The following is a 20310-nucleotide window of genomic DNA, read 5'->3' as shown; positions in this document are numbered from 1 at the left end:
CGAAACCTGATTTGTACTTAAATAAACAATTAAATTATCAAATGGCAGTGTGTTCCTTTTAAAAAAAAGTGCAGAGGGATTGATATTAAGTGTTTTCATAGTTATTTATGTTGTAATTTATAATATCATTAGGTTTTAATTAATATGAGAAATAAATGTATATACTGTAATTATTCAATATTATACTTTATTGAAAGCAAAAGTATTGCCATTATAATATAAATCATAGTTACATATTCATTTATCTTTTCCCCTAAATTGGACGGAAGTTAAAATAAATATTATTTTTCTGTGACGTTTTATGTCCTTGTATCGCACTGACATTATACAAGCAACGATACTTACAAAAATGTACGAATGGTTCTATTTTTGAAACGCGGCAACCGGCTTCGCGCGCGGTATCTCATGAGACTGTGACGCTCGCGGTATGTAGAGGGCTAATTGAAAGCTGTTGTAAGTGAGATGAGGAAGTTCTGTGTACCCTAAAGTTCTTTGAGGTAATATTGTTTTGTGTAGTGAGTTGCGATCATTGGTTAAGTGGATAAGAAATTTTAGTAGGAAAACATAAAAAATGGCTGATAAGTCGATAATGAAGGTGGGTGAATGAGATATACAATTGATTTCCAAGTTATGCGTAATATGTGTGACGCAGGGTGGATATGCGTAGTAGTTTTATCACAGCATGCACTGTGTAAAAGTAAGGTTTGCTAGTGACCGCGTCTGAAGTGTTTGTGTTTCTCTGTATACAGCAAATCGCCGAACAGAAACTTAAAGCATTTTCAATCGGCTCAATGGGAAAACGTCAGCTCTCCAAGAAGGAGCTAGAGGAGCAGAGAAAAAAGGAGCAAGAAGTAGCTGCCGCTCAGGTACTAGAAAAAAATATTATTGTTATTGTTTTTGAATAAACAGTTATGTGTACAAGAACAATCTTTTCTTTAAAATCTTGCCTCCTCTGCTCTATCTTTTACTCACATAAGATCCACGAAACTAATAAATGATCATAATTTTGTAAGTGGTTTGGGTTGAGACTGTTGACACACTAAATGTTTGGGTCGTACAAATTTTTCACTGATTTGATACGGTCGTACTTGGGAACCATTTTCGGAAAAATCAATTCATATAAGTGTGGCTATACTTCCAATTAATTATTTGCAATATTAGCTTGTGTTCGACAAGTTCAGTGTTCATTTCATTTGTAGATAACGTAACGCCGAACGAAATATTGAAGATACTTGGAAATGTTACAAGGTTACTGTAGGTATTTGACATATTTAAAAATGAGGATAAATGTTATTTATTGTTCTCTACACTGAATATCGTCAAGCCCCTTACCTTCAACTCAAATCACTCGACGATCGCGACATGTTGTGTAGTCTATTAGTAAATTTGGACGTAAAGTTTCAGCGCACGCTTGTTTATTTTGAAAGTATGCATAGGCTACCGGAGAATACACACATATTTGTGACCCGCACTTCTGGAGTTACTGTAGATTTGCAGTGCTTTTAGTGCTGGGTAATGTGTGTTATAATGAGCAACACAGTATTTGTAATCTCATCGAGACCAATGCTGAATGTTCCATTAGATCTGCATTATTTGTTGGATAACCACCCAATTGTGGCATTCTTGTCAATAGACAATATAGGAGATATATATTGCAGTAGAGATTAGTTGAAGTCATTCATACGTAGAAAAAATTGTTTTCAATTGCTCTAAAACAATGCCCTTCAATTACTCACTGTTTATGCAAACAACTTAGGCCCATTATATGTGTGTTTCAACTTGAATATCTAGTACTGGTATATCATGTGCAGCAGATCGTACACAGCTGACAAAGTGTGGCCTATCAACTACAATAATGCACAGGTTATACCTGGTATTGGATGTCATGAAATAAGGGCTGTTCTGTCAGTCACATTATTGTTTACCAGCACAAGGTAAAGAGTACACTGAATTAGTGGACATGAAGGTTTGTTAGTCATTATTTCTACTCGAAGGTTATACGTAACTATACCAATCGTGCAAGGCTACTGAGGACTTATCTCTGGAGTTAACAGTATGTCATGAAGCATGATTGCATATAAATCAGTTGTATCTCTAGTGCCCACAGAACTAAAACTCTTACTCATGCTCATGTAATCTGTAACAAAAAGGATGAGGGTGGAATGTTGAAGATTTCCACAGCCGTATCCTTCCTCAGAGAGGACAAGTTATACCCCGAAAATTTTCTTCAGTGTGAGTTGTGTGGAGGAGTTTTAAGCCTGGTTTGGATAGCTTTGGAAAAACTATGTTGGAGAGAGAAGTATGGTGTATGGCCATTTTGATGCTTGAAGTTTATTTAGTGGATCTTTCTTTGCTTTGTGGTAGATGTGCCTTAGCAGGTGCCAAATTATTATTTTTTGTGTTTATCTTGTTTACATGCATTCAGTATCTTTTTCATAGTGGGTCATTCCATGTGAACCTTCATCATTAAGTATTTTGTAATTTTTGATATTTAATCTACCAAGCATAATACCAAAAAATAAAAAAAATTGGAAATTTTGATTATGAGTCATTAATTTTTAAAGTTTCCAGAACTGTACCTTTTTATCACATATTGAAACTTTTAAATGGTCATAGGCCTATATCACAATGTATTTGACATAGAATACATCTGAAATTTATGCTATAATATTCACCATATAGCATGTTGCAGATAGACATAATAAAAGAGACTGTCGCAAAATGAGCTTTCGGCCAATACATATAACTTTTAGTCTACAGTAGTTTTAGGTCATGCTTGTAGACAACACTATGTGCACCCTATAATTAGGCCTACTGTAAATTGAAAATTACACACAGCCCATAAAGTTTTCCATCACCTCAGTTCTGAGAGTTCCGGAACCTGTGCAGGAAATTGGAATAGAGATCAACACAAACATCATTTCCGGCCTTTTTATTGCGCATGAAAATCACACATTGCATGTTGTACAACCATACAGCGAGGCCTTCAGAGGTGGTGGTTCAGGTTGCTGTACACATCAGTACCTCTAATACCCGGTAGCACGTACTCTTGCAGTGATGCATGCCTATATTCGTCGTGGTATACTATACACAAGTTCATCAAGGCACTGTTGGTCCAGATTGTCCCACTTCTCAATGGCGGTTCGGTGTAGATCCCTCAGAGTGATTGGTGGGTCACATTGTCCATAAACAGACCTTTTCAATCTATCCCAAGCACATTTGATAGGGTTTATGTCTGGAGAACATGCTGGCTACTTTACTCGAGCGGTGTTGTTATCCTGAAGGAAGTCATCCACAAAATGTAATGAAAAGGCATAGTGTCCCTTACATTATGTTAATTGTTAGATAGCATAGTTTAGCACAATTTTAAAATCGTAAAGTGAAGTGCGCATAATTAGTACTCAATAATTTCATTCTAACAGTAGTTTAATGAATTAGATTTCAAACCAAGTGCAGTTAAGATACAGTCAGCTGTATGAATAGCTGTAAAATAAAATTTATTTCCATATGTTCCCCTTGGAGTATCACCACAAAATTTGGCAGACACTTTAACAAATAGCTCACAGCCAATGTACATCTTTAAAAAATTTGTGGTTTGAAATTGCCAAAATTTTTGTTCGTGAAAAATTAGAATTTTAATGAACTAGCTTATCCAGCATGCTACACTAAACTGAATAAAATGGTATAAAATAATGAAAAATCAAAGATGGGATGTAGCAATATTAAGCCTTCCATGACCACCAGCAGTGGCCCCACATAATGCCATCCCAAAACATCAGGGAACCTCCACCTTGCTGCACTTGCTGGACAGTATGTCTAAGGTGTTCAGCCTGACCAGGTTGCCTGCAAACACGCCTCCGACGATTGTCAGGTTGGAGGCATATGCGACACTCATCAGTGAAGAGAAAGTGATTTCAAACACTGAATGGTCCATTTGGCATGTTGTTGGACACGTCTGTACTGCACTGCATGGCGTCATAAAAGGTGTACCTCGTCATGGACGTCAGGAGTGAAGTTGTGGTTGCGCTGGACAATCTGGACCAACAGTGCCTTGATGAACTTGTGTATAGTATGCCACGATGAATACAGGCATGCATCACTGAAAGAGGACGTGCTACTGGATATTAGAAGCACTGATGTGTACAGCAATTGCGCACAGTTTGAGTCATAACACGACGTCCTGTGGCTGCACAAAAAGCATTATTCAACATACATCCACAGTTAGCGGTCATCCACTGCAGTAGTAGCCCTCTGGTGGCCTGAGCAAGGCATGTCATTGACAGTTCCTGTCTCTCTATATCACCTCCATGTGTGAACATCGCTTTGGTTCACTCTGAGGCGCCTGGACACTTCTCTTGCTAAGAGCCCTTCCTGGCACAAAGTAACAATGCACATGTGATCGAACTGTGGTATTGAACTACAGACATGGTTGAACAGCAGACAACACAAGCCGTGTACCTCCTTCCTGGTGGAATGACTGGAACTGATCAGTTGTTGGACCCCCTCTGTCCAGTGGGCACTGTTCATGCACGGTTTTTTACATGTTTGGGCGGGTTTAGTGACATCTCTGAACAATCAAAGGGACTGTTCTATGATGTCATAGTCTATCTTCAGTAGTTCTGGGAACTGGGGTGATGCAAAACTTTTTTTTTATGTGTGTATATAAAATGGAAAGTGCGTACTATCCCTCACATTCTACATCTACATCCGTACTCTGCCGACCACTGTGAGGTGCATGGCAGAGGATACATCCATTTGTACCAGTTGTAAAGGTTTCTTCCCGTTCCATTCATGTAAGGAGGTTGGGAAGAATGATGGATTGAATGCTTATGTGTGCGAGCAGTAAGAATTCAGACTGTATCCTCACAATCCTTATTATTCATGTAAATTATGTGGCATCTATTAGTAGAATTTAAAATAATAAAGCAAAGTGTGTGTAATTAAAACAAAAGCATACACATCTATTGACAGTAATTCACTTTAGTAGAGATTGATTGTTGAGATTAAATTAGCAAGGCATTGATGAGGACGGAAAGAGGACCAGGTTGCTTTGTTCCTGTAGAACTCTATAAGCACATGCGCTAAGGAGACAAAAAGGCACTGTCATTATTTAAAGTGCTGAATCATCCTATAAAACACTGAAAGGTGGATGTTGGAGTACAGGTGCCAAGTGCAGCAAGTGCAGTGCAATATTAGGCATTTTATATCATGCCACTCGGACTTCTGTGCCTGTTTCACCTAAGGATGTTAATGTAGAATGAAACTATTGGCTTAATATACACACACAAAATAAAGGCTTTCTCTTTGCAAGACACTCAAATAGCTCATTGTCAAATAATAACAGCTGCACCATTGTTTAATTATTGATTATTTTTAATGTATTTGTAAAATGAAGCTATAATTTGTGAAATTATTTGTAGTCCTCATTGAGTTTTAGTGCATGTCCTTTGTCCCTCAGTGTCCACCACCCTGGGGCTTTTAAGGTGGAGGTTTTAGTGTGTTCAGAGTGTCTGGTTACTTTCTTATGCTCATGGTCGGCCAGCCATGGTAATCTGCTTTCTTGTTTTTATTTTTTTTCTCCCTGTTTCTTGCTTGTCTCTGTGGTTTTCTTGCCCTGTTTTGTCCATTGTAGTAGTGTTTGTTGTCCTCCTGTCGTTCTTCTGGTTCTTCCTTTCTCCTGTTATTGTGCTGTACGTCTTCCTTGTTTACCTCTTACCCTTGGGTAATTGTTCTACTGGTAACATGGGACCGATGGCCTCGCAGTATGGTCATGTCCCCCCCCCCCCCCCCCCTCCCACCCTCTCTTTTAAACCAACCAACCTCTTTTATTATTGTGATCAGCCAGCCCAGACCATCTGCTCTATGGTTTTAATGCCTTCTTCTACTTTTCCTTGTGGTGTATATTTTCTCCGTTTTTTTGTTTGTTCCATTCGTTTTCTTTTTAGGTGTGGTGTTGGTTGTTTTGTACCTTGAACCTTGCTTTCGTCACGGAAAACGGACTGATGACCCTGTAGTTTGGTCCCTTTATACCCCAAATCAATCAAAACTGCATACTGCACTGCGCTCTCTGCAGACTCAGTGCATTTCAAATTCACTGTGCCACCATGACGTTACACAACTCAACACAGTTTTGTCACAGGTCAAGGCAGACGAGGAATATCGAACACTCAAGTTACTCCAATAAATATCTTGCTTAAATTAAACATTGATCAGCTTACAGCATTTCTTCGTTTAAATAAATTGCTTAAATTAAACATTGATAAGCTTACAGCATTTCTTCATTTCTTTGGAGCTGCAACAAATAATATAGGTAGAATCCTTGGCAGACATGGTATTCAATTCATTATCCAACCACTCAAGAAAATCGCAGGTGCTGGACAAAGTAAAAGACAGTCCCTGTCTTAACAATACCAGAGAAGGAAAGTTGCTACTCACCATATGGCGGAGATGCTGAGTCGCGATAGGCACAATAAAAAGATTTGCACAATTATAGCTTTCGGTCATTAAGGACTTTGTCAGCAGTACACACACACACACACACACACACACACACACACACACACACACACACACAAACTTGCAGTCTCAGAGAGCTGAATCTCTGTGTGGTTTCAGCTCTCTGAGACCGCAGGCGCACGCGCGCGTATGTGTGTGTGTGTGTGTGTGTGTGTGTGTGTGTGTGTGCGCGTGTGTGTGTGTGTGTGTGTGTGTGTGTTTGTACTGCTGACAAACGCCTTAATGTACGAAAGCTATAATTGTGTGAATCTTTTTATTGTGCCTATCGCGACTCAACATCTCCGCTATATGGTGAGTAGCAACTTTCCTTCTCTGGTATTGTTACATTCCATCCTGGATTTTCCATTGTTTGACAGTCCCTGACTTGATGATCTTGAAATTCATAAAATTCCGTGTGAATAGTTACAGGTCAATCAATACATACCATTCAGAACTCATCACAGCGTACTGACGCCACATTAAATATCATGAGTTGGGCAACAGTTGCTGAACAGTCGGACACACACACACACACACACACACACACACACACACTATTTTGTTCGTTGAATGAAACTGAAGTCTTACCCCTTCCGTCTACCTGCTGGGATAATGTGACACAAGAATCCGTTACACAAAGCAGCAGAATCACCCTTGTTGATGCACTGAAATGCCAGAGAGAAGTAAATTTCGGAGTTATCCAGCATGTACCAAAATCAGCATTGCAGTTGATGTTCTTGCACCACAGCCATTGACATAGTGTGGTAACATATGGAAGTTTAGTGATTTAATGACATCTTAATGACATAATATGGCTAACCAAATAAAGTACTACACAGCCTACAGATATCTTCTGGGGATGGCAGTAGGGGAAGTCTCATAGAAAGCTTGAGATAACATATAAATCTGACGCAGGAAGAAATTCGTGGAGCATTTATCCAAGAATGTCACTGCAACAAACTTTGTTCTCAAGGAATATATACGTCTTAAATTTCCATTACCTTGCTCGCTATCATTTTGCTCTGCTTGGAGGGCCTATTTAGTAATTAAAATTGATAAAATTTCTCTCACCGCCCGCTCCCCCATATCTTCTCATTTGTGTGTTTAGCCTACATGTTCCAGGTGGGATTGTTTCAGTAGTAGGCTGGTTTATAGTCTTCTGTTTAAAATAGTGTTAATATTAGTTTCTTACTTTTAAATTTTGAATTCAGCTATGAATTTGTTGTATGCTGTTTGTTTACAATGATATATTGGTCTTTATTAAGCATTACTACATTTTACCAGCAGTAATTCTTTGGGAATTAAATTGTTTCAGGCATTTGAAGAGTTTGTAGCAACCTTCCAAGAAGCACCAAAGTCTGGAAAGGTTTGGGTTAAAGCTGGCACCTATGATGCAGGGCGAAGGCGTAAGTACATAATTTGTAAAGTGTATTATCTTTTTGTTGAAAAGGTGTGAAATTTACCAAACTGTCTGTTCGATTAGTCACAGTTGCAAATTACTAACACTGCTTGTTCACAGACAAATGGAAAAACTGGTAGAAGCTGATTTCGGGGAAGATTAGTGTGGATTCTGTAGAAATGTTAGAACTCACAAGGCAATACTGACGCTATAGCTTGCCTTAGAACATAGGTTAAAGAAAGGCAAACCTACATTTCTAGCATTTGTAGACTTAGGGAAAGCTTTTGACGATGTTGACTGGAATACTCTCTATGAAATTCTGAATGTGTCAGGAGTAAAATACAGGTGGTAAAAGGATATTTATAATTTGTACAGAAACTGGGTCCCAGTTATAAGAATTTAGGGGCACAAAAGGAAAACAGTGATTGAGAAGTGAATGAAACAGGGTGGCAGCCTATCACCGATGTTATTCAGTCTGTATAAAGAGCAAGCAGTAAAGAAAACAAAAGAAAAATTTGGAAAAGGAATTAAAATCTATGGAGAAGAAAGAAAAAAAGAAAAAAAAAACTTTGAGGTTTGCCGATGACTTTTTAATTCTGTCAGAGACAGCAAAGGACCTGGAAGAGCAGTTGAATGGAATGGGCAGTGTCTTGAAAGGAGGATATGAGATGAACATCAACAAAGGCAAAACAAGGATAATGGGAAGTAGTCGAATTGAATCCGGTGATGTTTGGGAACTAGATTTGGAAATGAGAAATTTGAGGTAGTAAATGAGTTTTGCTATTTGGGAAGCAAAATAACTGATGATGGTTGATATAGGAAAGATATAAAGTGCAGACTGGCAATGGCAAGAAAAGCGTCTCTGAAGAAGAGAAATTTGTTACATCAAGTATAGATTTAAGTATCAGGAAGTCTTTTCTGAAAGTATTTGTATGGAGTGTAGCCATGTTTGGAAATGAAACACAGACAGTAAACGGCTTCAACAAGAAGAGACTATAAGCTTTTGAAATGTGACACTACAGAAAAATGCTGAAGATTAGATGGGTAGATCACATAACTAATGAGGAGGTACTGAATAGAATTGGGGAGAAGAGAAATTTGTGGTACGACATGACTAAAAGAAGAGATCGGTTGGTAGGACACATTCTTAGGCATCAAAGAATCGCCAATTTAGTACTGGAGGGAAGTGTGGGGGGTAAAAATCGAAGGGGGAGACCAAGAGATGAATATGGTGAGCAGATTCAGCTTGGTGTTGGTTGCAGTAGTTACTCGGAGATGAAGACACTTGCACAGGATAGAGTAGCATGGAGAGCTGCAGTAAACCAGTCTTTGGACTGAAGACAACGACCACTTACCCGAACAAAGATTGTGGATATTTTATGATAAAGATTGCCCGCATAGCCTTTTTCATACCAGCAAGGTTGTTTTCATTGCTTTTTATGATGTGACCGTAGTATTCTAATAGTTGATTTATGGTATTGTCATGTAGATGAGCCCTAATAGTCCTGCCACCATACAGCAGCATCTTCAACAGCTCCTGCTTACTCCATTGAATTTTTGTGCCTGTTCTTTTCTGTATGTGGTTGACACACACCTACTTTTCAGGTGTCTTCTTGCTTTAGGGTCTGCTGTTAACAACAGATTTGAGTCAGCTAGTGTCAGCATCTCCAATGAACTGCACATAGTGAATCTATTGTTTTTGTAGAGGCCTTATGCATACTGTTTACAGCTGAGATATTTTCCATTCTTTCACTAGAGCCGGTGTAATGCACTTTGGTTCATGCTGTGTCTTGTAGCCTGCACTTGACTTTGCAATATTACATCCATCTCAATTTTTGCATAAAATTTCTGCATCTAGGGCCTTACCTGTGTCAGTAGCTGTGGCAGCAGCACAAGAGTTCAAAAACTGATGGCTGATCCTTTGCCAAGTATCATCAAATGTAATGCCTCTCACTGTTTTCTTAAATAGCCAGTGTATTGGTGGAGCTGTCATTTGTACTCAGGCGATTCATGTGAAAAGGTTTCTGATGTGATTATGGCCGCACAAAGGTAATTAACAGACGTTGAATGTAGACTGGTAGTTGGAGATAGGTGCGTCGGTCATTCCACTTTGTTAGGGAATTCGATATTTCAAGATCTACAGTGTCAATAGTGTGTCTAGAATATCAAATTTCAAGCAGTACCTCTTACTGTGGACAGAACTGTGGCCGACAACCTTCACTTAATGACTGACAGCAGCGGCGTTTGTGTAGAGTTGTCAGTGTTAACAGACAAGCAACACTGTGTGAAATAACCGCAGATATTCATGTGCGACACACGACGAATGTATCCTTTAAGACAGTTCAGTGAAATTTGGTGTTAATGGGCTATGGAAGCAGACAACTGACGCGAGTGCCCTCGCTAATAGCTTGGCATCACCTGCAATGCCTCTCATGGGCTTGTGACCTTATTGGTTGGGCCCTAGACGACTGGAAAACCATGGCCAGGTCAGCTGAGTTCAGATTTCAGATGGTAAGAGCTGATGATAGTGTTAGTGTGGCATAGACCCCAAGAAGCCATGGATTGAAATTGTGAACAAGGTATTGTGGAAGCTGGTGGCACTCTATAATGGTGTGGGCTGTGTTTACATTGAATGGACTGGGTCCTTGGCTCCAACTGAACTATTGGCTAGATATGGTTATGTTCAGCTACTTGGAGACCATTTGCAACCATTCATGGATCTCATGTTCCCAAAAAATGATGAAATTTTTATGGATTACAGTGAGTCACCTTATGGGGCCACAAGAATGTTCCGAACAATTTGAGAGAATTATTTGGCCACCCAGATCGCCCAACATGAATCCCATTGAACATTTATGGGACATAATCGTGAGGTCAGTTTGTGCACAAAATCCTGCAACGGCAACACTTTCACAATTATGAATGGCTATATTTCTGCTGGGGACTTCCTGTGACTTATTGAACACATGCTACTGAAAGTTGCTTCACAACGCTGGACAGAAGGTTGTCGACTCGGTATTAGGAGACATCCATGACTTTTGTCACCTCTGTGTTTTCATGAATTGAATCTCATTAACTCTTCATGGTAAGCAGCTTTTTCTACAAAATCATTACCACAACTTTAAAACTCAGTATATCAAAATCAACGTCAACTCGACTGTTCAGAATATCGGTAAGAATGTATTAATTCTATCGTGGTTTTTTCCCATCAATCTGTACTTACCTCTTGCAATGTTACTGTAACTGCTGTCGTACCTTAAATACATGCGTTAACCCATGAGATGACTTGCCACACCAGAAAACAACAAAATTGCATAGTAGTTGCACTGTCATATACACTAAATCATTGTATCATTTTATTGTTCGCAAACATCATTTGTAGGAAAGATACACACAGTGTTTCACATCACTCTGCTGGAGTGATGTATAACACCACAATCTGGAGGTCATGGCAACAAACAAGTATATTGATTACATTTTAAAAACAAAACCAGAACCTCTTATGTCTGTTAATGAAAGTGCTCCTTTTCCATTTACAAATATTCTCTCAGTGATTACAGATGCTATCTCATTGAAAAATTGCTGAAATTGTGAATATTATTCATTAAATAGCTTTCTAAATGACTGACTGAAGTAGGTCAGTGCCTTTCACTAGATTTTTCAATGCTCGGATGAAATTTTATTTTGGAGGTTTGCTATTTAATGACTTATAATAAGCAGTGTGCACCTAAAAAGTTATGACTGTTCTCAGAAAACAAAAGAAACAAGATTTACAAACAGAATATCTATACTGGCTTCAAAATGGTTACCATTAGCTGCAACACATTTCTGACTTCAGTTGTAAAGCTTGTGGAAACTGTCAGCAAACACTTCTTGTGGGATTGCTTGAAGCAACATAGTGACATGTTGTATGTCAGTGTCATTATTGGAGATATCTACTGCTACCAATATGATTCAGAGTCCAATGACAGTCAGTGGCATTTTGTTCATCCTATTCCCTGTCTCCTTTGGGTAGACATTCATGATGGGTAATGCTTGCTGTCAAAAGAGGCTATAACATCATTTTAATTGTGAATTTTGTCAGATGACTATTTGTGGGAGGCTTGAGCCTAAATGAAACTGTAGCTGTAGTGACAACTGTCTCATACCTGTCGTAATTAGGTCTCTAACCACATAAACACACCCACTGCAACAAACTTGTTTCCAGTGGCAGTGTTTGGATGGCTTTGGCAGTGTTCAGATGGCTAGAGACCTAATTATGAAATAAAAACATGTTTCTGTTGCAAACATGTTTCCTAAGGTGTTTTGCAACATGTGTGCAACTCGGTTCTTTTTAAGGTCTCTGTCCACATTAGTGGCAAACAGTTCTCGTAGTGTATTTACATCATCTGCAGTGCTGTTTCTTGTACTTTATTTGCATTGTCTGCTATGTTATCTCTAGTGATGAGAAAACTATATTGATACGTGATGCTGCACTGTTGATATGCCAAAGTTCAAGTCAATGAAAAAAAAGGTATTGGCATCATTGGTGAATGAAAATAGGCTTTAAAAGAACTGTCAGGAATAACATGCTGCAGGAGATGAATATGATAGATAGCTCTTGTTTCCGTAATTACAGTCAGTGTCATCGATTGATTTTGAAATTCTAGGAAATATAGTAACACCATTTATTTTAAAAAAAGACATAACTTTCAGGAAACCAATTCCAGTCATCCAAAGACTTGCTGTTACTCTTCAGTTTTTGGCAACAAGAGACTTGTTTCAGAGCCTTGTGTATTTATTTCACATTTTGAAGCAAGCTATATATCAAATAGTACCTGAACTTTGCGGGTTACTGGTAGAAGTCATGAAGGATCATGTAAATGCAACTAAATGAAAAACATTGTTAAATATGTATATTATCAATTATTCATTCTCCATAATGAGTATATGTCATCAAGACTGGCGACTTCTCAGTCTACTTTCACTTTCAGCATTCCATATGAATGTGACAGGAGAATCAACAGTACTTGTTGGTGCCCCTGACACATCCACACGCATAATTGAAACCTACTTTAGTTTAAAAAGTGCTGAGTGAGGTGGCACAGTGGTCAGCATCCCGACTTGCATTCTAGAGAACAACACTTCAAATCCCCACTTAACCACCCAGATTTAGGTTTCCCACAATTTCCCTAAATAACTTGATGCAGATGCCAGGATGTTTCCTTAGGAAAGTGTGCAGCCTATTTCCGTACCCAAACTTTTGCAATCTTCGTAATCCAAGCTTGTGTGTTGTCTGTAATGACGGTGCTATTGAAGGGGTGTTAAACTCTTATCTTTGTACTGTTTTGTTGTAAAAAATCTAATTTGGCCTGCAGCTAGCCCTCGTTTAGCTTTTGTTTAGTCGTTGTCCTCTGCACTTTTGGCAGTATCCTCAGTATGCATGCCACTCCTGGCCATAGAATAGAACAGAATAGAATAGGCACCACATTAATAGGTACCCTTTTGCTTCTGCTTTTTACGCTATTGGGAAACATCATTGTAGCTATTTTGCTTCACTATCACTCATTTTAATTTCTTTTCTGAGGAGGTGATGATGTGGAAAGGCCAGCAACTTCCTCATCTGCATCACCATTTCCTATTGGTAAATCATACAAAGCCAAAATCATTGCTGGCACTTAAAACAGTTGGTGTGAAATTCCTTATGTGCTCTCACAATTATGTCACTCCCTCCATTGTGTGAGAGTGATTGATGGGAAGCATATGGTCCTACAGTGCCCTGTTGCTAGTGGGAGTGAATTTTAGACTTAAAAGGGTCATTTAGCATTGTGCTACTGGCTGTCATTGACAGCTGCTACAACTTTTTGCATCTGGATGTTGGCTGTCAAGGAAATATTTCAGACAGAAGCATAGTCAAGAACATGGCCGTAAGTTAACTAATTCACAAAAAATACTGAGTTTGTCACAAGTTGAATGCTCACTTGAAGGAACAAATGGCCTTCCATATGCTTTTGTGGCAGACAGTGCGTGTTCTTTACAGATGGGTGTTTGCACATTTCCGAACATGTCTGCAACGTGTTGCAAACAGAAACATGGTTTGAAACATTGTTGGAAACTTGTTGCAAATTCAGTTTGAATACGGCGTAAGAGAATTGAATATTTTCTTACTTTTCTTCTTCTTTTTCCTTTTTCCCCCCGTTTCAGTTACGTATTATTGTGGAGTGTCTGTCTCCTTGTATGTCCCTCATATTTTTTTAGACATGTTAGAGAGTTCACAATTCATTCCATTTCCCTATTGGTTCTTTCCTCACATGCTCTCCTGATACTTTTTTAGTAACTGTTACAACAGTCAGTTTAATAGTAGTAAATATTGTGTGTGTGTGTGTGTGTGTGTGTGTGTGTGTGTGTGTGTGTGTGTGTGACAATCCTATACCTGGGTTTAATAAGTATGTTTACTTCTGGAGACATATGCACAGAATGCATAAGAATATAGTACATACTCTTCGCAATCTGGGTTGTTATTTATAAATTTAATTAGTATCTTTTCTATGTGGCTGATACAATGCAGTTCTAGAATATACATGAGTTTGCACTATGGAAGTAATTTAATTTGTTATACTTATTTAATTGCAGAGGAAGATACTCGAGAGAAAGGAAAACTGTATAAGCCTCAGTCTCGGTTATCGGAACAGGCTGAAAAATCTTCTACTGCTGAGAGAGCACAGGAATATGCGAGATTACTTGGGGATCGTAAACCAGATAGACCTGGCAAAAAGAGAGACAGAGAAAAGAAAAAAAGTAATTTGGAACTATTTAAAGAAGAACTGAAACTGTGAGTATAATTGTCACTGTGCCAGAACTTACACTTTTATTTCATGCTGCTTTTTACCGTTCCTGATGATTAACCAATTCATGGATGTATATTAATTTTTGTAATCTCTTTTGCTTTATGCGTTTTTCATAACCTGAAAAATTGCATCTGTTTTCAATATTTTAAAAATGTTAATTTGCATTAATGTTATGCCTACCTTTTTTCACTCTTTAAGTTACCAAATTGTTCCTCTTCCCATTCCATGTATTTTTCCCCACAGAAAGCTACTCATTCCAGGAAACTTGCAACAATTTGTAGAAATTCGTTTTAATTGTGCTCTGCTGAGTATATGTAGTATTTATTTATCGGTTTCAGTTAATTAAACTGTCATGAACTGGAAGGAAAGTTATAACATGTTGACCAATTTTGGTTTAATTAGTTTCATTACAAGAAATTAATCCTTGCAAGTGAAAAAATTTGGTGGAATAATTAGTAGTTGATAAGAAATTTTCAATACTGTACTCATTGATCTACATTTTTTAATCGTACATAAAATAAAAGTAATGCCACCACTCACATGTAGCAGATCAGTGCGTGGAGCACAGAAACACATAACAGAAAACAGCATTTACACTGGGTTTTGAGGACTTACCCCCTGCCCCGAAGGTGCTCACAGTTCTTTCGTTAGTTCATGCATGACGCAAACAGAGCCCCGAGCTATAGCGGCCAATTCTTCATTCCCTGGCTGCATTTCCTTCACCCTGCCCCCCTCCGTCCCTATCCTTCCTCCTTCCCCACTGCCACCTCCATTCCCCCTCTCGGTGTTCCGATTTATGTCGCCCTGGCTATCCACTTGGTTTCCTGTATTGGTTGCAATTCTGTCCCTTTTGCATGTTCTTTCATCTGTTTAGGTCCCCATTTGAGGTTTGACCTCACTTCAAAATTTCCTGTTTTTAGTGTGAGCCATATGGGGAAGAAGTCCCCTCTCTAGCATCTACGGAGTGGATTCCTCTCCTCTCCCCCCCCCCCCCCCCCTTTTTCATCCCCTCTCCCTTCCCCACTGTAGGTCCCTTCCACCCTGCTAGGCAACCAGCATGTGTTGCCAATCTGTGTGGTGGGGCTGTTACATGCTCACGTGGCTGAGCCCCTGACAACACAAGGATCACACTACTGATACCTGAGCTGTTCCCTCCCCATATATGCCAAGGAGTGGTTGCTTATCTTCGTGGAGCATCGGAACTCCCAGCAATAGCCGCCGTGCCGTGCCAGACAGCCCTTGGTGTGGATGGGCGGTGCCTGTGGGGAGAGCCCTGGTCGGAGTTGGTGTTATCAGTGTGGATGCTTGGCTCATGAAGTGTATCAAGCTGCAAAAATTTTGCTGTCCTCAAATGGCCGTCTCTTTGAATGGTGAAGAATCCTTGAATGCTGTTTTGTATGATTCGCCATCTTGGGATGAAACCCTTTTCCCATTACCTTGTCTGTACTAGGATGGATGGGGCTCATTCACTGCCACAAAGCTGTTGTTTTTTGTGGAAAATAACGAGGAAGTGGAGTCTCTTAGTAGAATGCGGTCAAGCTCCCTGGTGATCAGAGCTGCTTCTGCCACCCAATCTGCAGCTCTTCATGCCTGTGATTGTCTTCGCAATTTCCCGCTGTCTATCACCCCTTACCAATCTCTGAATATGGCCCACAGAGTAATTTTTCATAGGGACCTCATCCTGCAAACTGATGAACTCGGGGCTAATCTGGATCAGCGTGGTGGTCATTTGTTCGATGTGTGCAGAAGGATTGCAAAGACAACCGCATTGATACTGGCGCCTTCATTCTGGCTTCTGAGGGGGATACCCTCCCAGAGAAGATCAATGTTATGTGCTACAGATGTGATATGCGGTGCTTTCGGTGCTTGCATTTTGGGCATATGTTTTTCCGCTGTAAGGCGGACCCTTTGTGTGGAGACTGTGGCCACTCACTCCATGAGAGAAGCCCTTGTGTTCCACCATCTGTGTGTCTAAATTGTGCTGACTGCCACTCCCATCACTCGCCGGATTGCCTGGCTTACAAGAGAGAAAAGAAGATCCAAGAATACAAGTCTCTGGATCACATGTCTTATGCTGAGGCTCGCCAAAAATGTGAGAAACTCCATCCAGTGTCACTATCTTCAACTTTTGCCACTGTTACTTCCTTTCCTCCTCCTCCTCCCTTGTTCTTACCCCAGCACCGTCCCACTCTCCCCTCTCCCTCCCCTGTAGTTCACACGGCCTCCCGTCAGGGAACTGCTTCCCCTTCCCAGCCAAAGAAGTGCCTTCCTTCTTCGGCATCTGCCGGTGATCAAGCTCCCTCCCAGGACCCCTCTCTCTGGTGTGTCTCAGGCCAGTTACCACCACTCAGTCATGAGGCACACCATCTGGGAGACCCAAGGTTGCCCGTTCTGTTTTAGTTCCAGATCTTGCAGAAGCCTGTACTCCCTCTGTGCCTTGCCCTTCTCTGCCTCAGATAGAGAAGAAGGAGAAGAAGAAGAAGAAACATAATCCCACCCCCTGAGGTGCCATCTCCCCCCTCGCAACCTGAGTCTGACATCTTATTTATGGATGTCACACCAGCCTTGTCGGTGACAACTACTGATGGAGTGACCTGACCTCTTTCTCGGCTTCTTTGTGTCTACCTTGGACTCCCGCCACACGATCATCCAGTGGAATTGCAACTGATACTATGGTCACCTACCGGAAATGCAATGTCTTGTCTCCTCTTATTCTGCGTTCTGTCTAGTTCTTCAAGAAACGCATTCTATGATGACTACTCTCCAACTTTTCGTGGTTATCAGGCATTCTGTCAGAACCGTGCTGGCCCCGGGGTAGCATCTGGTGGGGTCTGCACTTTGGTTCGCTCCGATGTCATTAGTGACTGGATCCCCCTACGTACCACCTTGGAAGCAATAGCAGTTAGAGTGCAAACGACTCTGCAGTCAGCATTTGCAATGTCTACCTCCCCCCAGGTAGGCCACTTTCTTACATTGCACTGCCTACCCTAATCCAGCAACTTCCATCCCCATTTCTCCTCCTTGGGTACTTCAGCACCCACCATTCACTGTGGGGGAGTGTCACTTCAATGGGTAGGGATATCCTACTTGACCAACTTACCACGGACCTCAATTTGTGTCTCCTCAATGATGGTTCCCCTACCCATTTCAGTGCCGCTCATGGCACCTTTACTTCTATCGGTCTCATGATCTCCCCTGCACTCGTGGCTTCCCTACATTGGTCATCCCATGATGACTTTGTGACAGTGACCACTTCGTGGTGATTCTATCATTCCCCTGCCCCCATGTTGGGCATTCCGCAGGGCCCATAGGTCCCCCTCATCATCGGCCAGTACCATGGTGGACCAAGGATGTTGCAGTCGCTGTCCAGGACCACCGTTAGGCACTGCAGCGATTTAAGCGGCATCCTTCACAGACCATCCTCCTCACATTTAAGCATTTCCGTGCTAAGGCTCATTACTTGATTAAACGGAGTAAAAAAGCAATGCTGGGAGCCCCATGTATCCTCCCTGGGACGTATGCCTTTTCATCGCAGGTTTGGTCAGAGTTCCGTAACCTTCTGGGCTGCCAGCGACAGTCAACTGTCCAGGGTCAGAACCTCCAAGGTGCTCTATGCACTGATCCATTGGTCCTTGCAGAACACTTCGCGACACACTTTGTGACAGCATTGTCATCCTCTTCCTACCCTACTACATTTCCCCGTCAAACTCAAAGACCCCCCCCCCCCCCCCCCTCTGTTTCATTCTGCACCATGTTGAGCCCTATAATGCACCCTTTGCTGAATGGGAATTGGTGCAGGCTCTTAGCTCTTCGTGAGACACAGCCCAGGGCCGGATTCCATCCACAACCAGATGATCCAACACTTGGACATTCCACAGAGGCAGCAGCTTCTCAGGGTCTTCAACCACATTTGGCTCACGGATGCTTTTTTTGTCTCAATGGCGAGGCAGTATAGTTATCCCCATCCTTAAGCCCTGGAAAAACCCAACATCTCTTGACATCTACCGCCCAATTAGTCTTATGAATGTACTTTGTAAACTGCTCAAAAGGATGGTCAACTTCAGATTATGTTGGGTACTCGAATCTCTGGGCCTTTCGTCCCTGTACCAGAGTGGCTTCCGGGCAGGGCGACCTCCAACCATCCCTTTACTACAATTGGAATCAGCCATCTGACAGGGTTTTACTCACCTCCAGCACCTTGTTGAGGTCTTCTTTGACCTACATAAGGTGTATGACTTTGGCGTGGCGCTATCACATTTTAGTTATCCTCCATGACTGGGGCTTCTGTGGTCCCCTTCCAATTTATATCTGTGTGTTTTTATATTACCAGCTCTTCCGTTTCTGAGTTGATACATCGCTCAGTGCCCCTCAGATTCAGGAGAATGGTATCCCACAGGGTTCTGTGCTAAATGTCACACTCTTCCTCATTGCCATCAATGGGCTTGCGACCTCTGTTGGGCCTCTGGTTACCCCGGCGTTGTACGTCGACGATTTTTGCATATGGTGCAGCTCCCATTCCATAGCATCTACTGAGTGCCAACTCCAAGGCGCCATTCGACAGGCCTGTGCATGGGCCACCGCTCATGGCTTCCAGTTGTCTCCCTACAAAATGCGGGTTATGCATTTTTGTCGTCGGGCCACAGAACTATATTTAGGCAACCAGCTCCTCAATGTTGCAGCACAGTCCCGTTTCTTGAGCCTTATTTTTGATAAAAAGCTGACATGACTGTGCCACATTTGCCACCTAAAGACTACATGTATGCGGAAACTTAATACTCTCCACCTCCTGGCCCACACATCTTGGGGTGCAGATCATTCCACTCTTCTCCATCTTTACTGTGGTCTGGTCTTGTCCAGACTAGATTATGGTAGTCAGGTATATGGCTCAGCAGCTCCTTCCACTTCGAAACTCATTGAACCTGTCCATGCTTGTGGGGTACATCTCGCTATTGGTGCCTTTTGTACTAGTCCTGTTGATAGTCTCCTCACAGAAGTGGGGATTCCCCCTGCACACACCCGACAGAGCCATCTCCTTGTTTCTTACACAATTGCCATTTGCCAATTCTCTGACCATCCTCTGTAGCCTGTGCTCTTCACCAATGAGGGATGTCTCCCTCCTAACACCCGTCCAGTGGTGGGATTGCCAGTTGGCATGCTTCTCACTTCCCTCTGGCAGGATCTCCACCTCCATTCATTGGACTGCACCCCATGTCTTTCCTTCCATAACCCCCCACCCCCCTCACCTTGGATGGTGCCTAGACCATGGACTAGGACTGATCTATTCCAGGGTTGTAAGGTCTCTGTCACTCCTGTGATTTTATGGTACCTTGTCTGTACCACCCTTGCAGAGTTCCAGGGTGCCACCATCTTTTACACTGATGGTTCCAAGACTGTTGATAAGGTGGGATATGCTTTCACGTCTCCTACTGACTTTGAGCACCGTTTATTGCCAGGGTCATGTAGTGTGTTCACAGCAGAGCTTCTAGCCATTCACAGGGCCCTCCTTGTTTCTTAGGCCTCCCTCCACAGTGTTTTAATTTGTTCAGACTCCATGAGCAGCCTGCAGGCTATCGACCGAAGTATTCTCAT

At 41.4% G+C, this 20310-nt stretch overlaps 1 protein-coding gene across 1 annotated transcript in view; it reads left to right on the top strand.

Moving 5' to 3' along the window:
• Nucleotides 1–465: 465 nt before the first annotated feature.
• Nucleotides 466–20310, top strand: part of LOC126174308 (U2 snRNP-associated SURP motif-containing protein) — a 162534-nt gene continuing 142689 nt past the window's right edge. Inside the window, exons 1-4 of the mRNA XM_049921025.1 lie at nt 466–595; nt 750–866; nt 7811–7901; nt 14507–14705. Coding sequence (XP_049776982.1) covers nt 572–595; nt 750–866; nt 7811–7901; nt 14507–14705 — 431 coding nt within the window. The 5' untranslated portion in view covers nt 466–571. The remainder of the gene's footprint in view (nt 596–749; nt 867–7810; nt 7902–14506; nt 14706–20310) is intronic.

Source organism: Schistocerca cancellata, chromosome 1 (genome assembly GCF_023864275.1).
Source record: "Schistocerca cancellata isolate TAMUIC-IGC-003103 chromosome 1, iqSchCanc2.1, whole genome shotgun sequence".
NCBI lineage: Eukaryota > Metazoa > Arthropoda > Insecta > Orthoptera > Acrididae > Schistocerca > Schistocerca cancellata.
The sequence above is the reverse complement of the archived record's forward strand: the minus strand, read 5'-3'. Positions and strand labels throughout refer to the sequence as shown.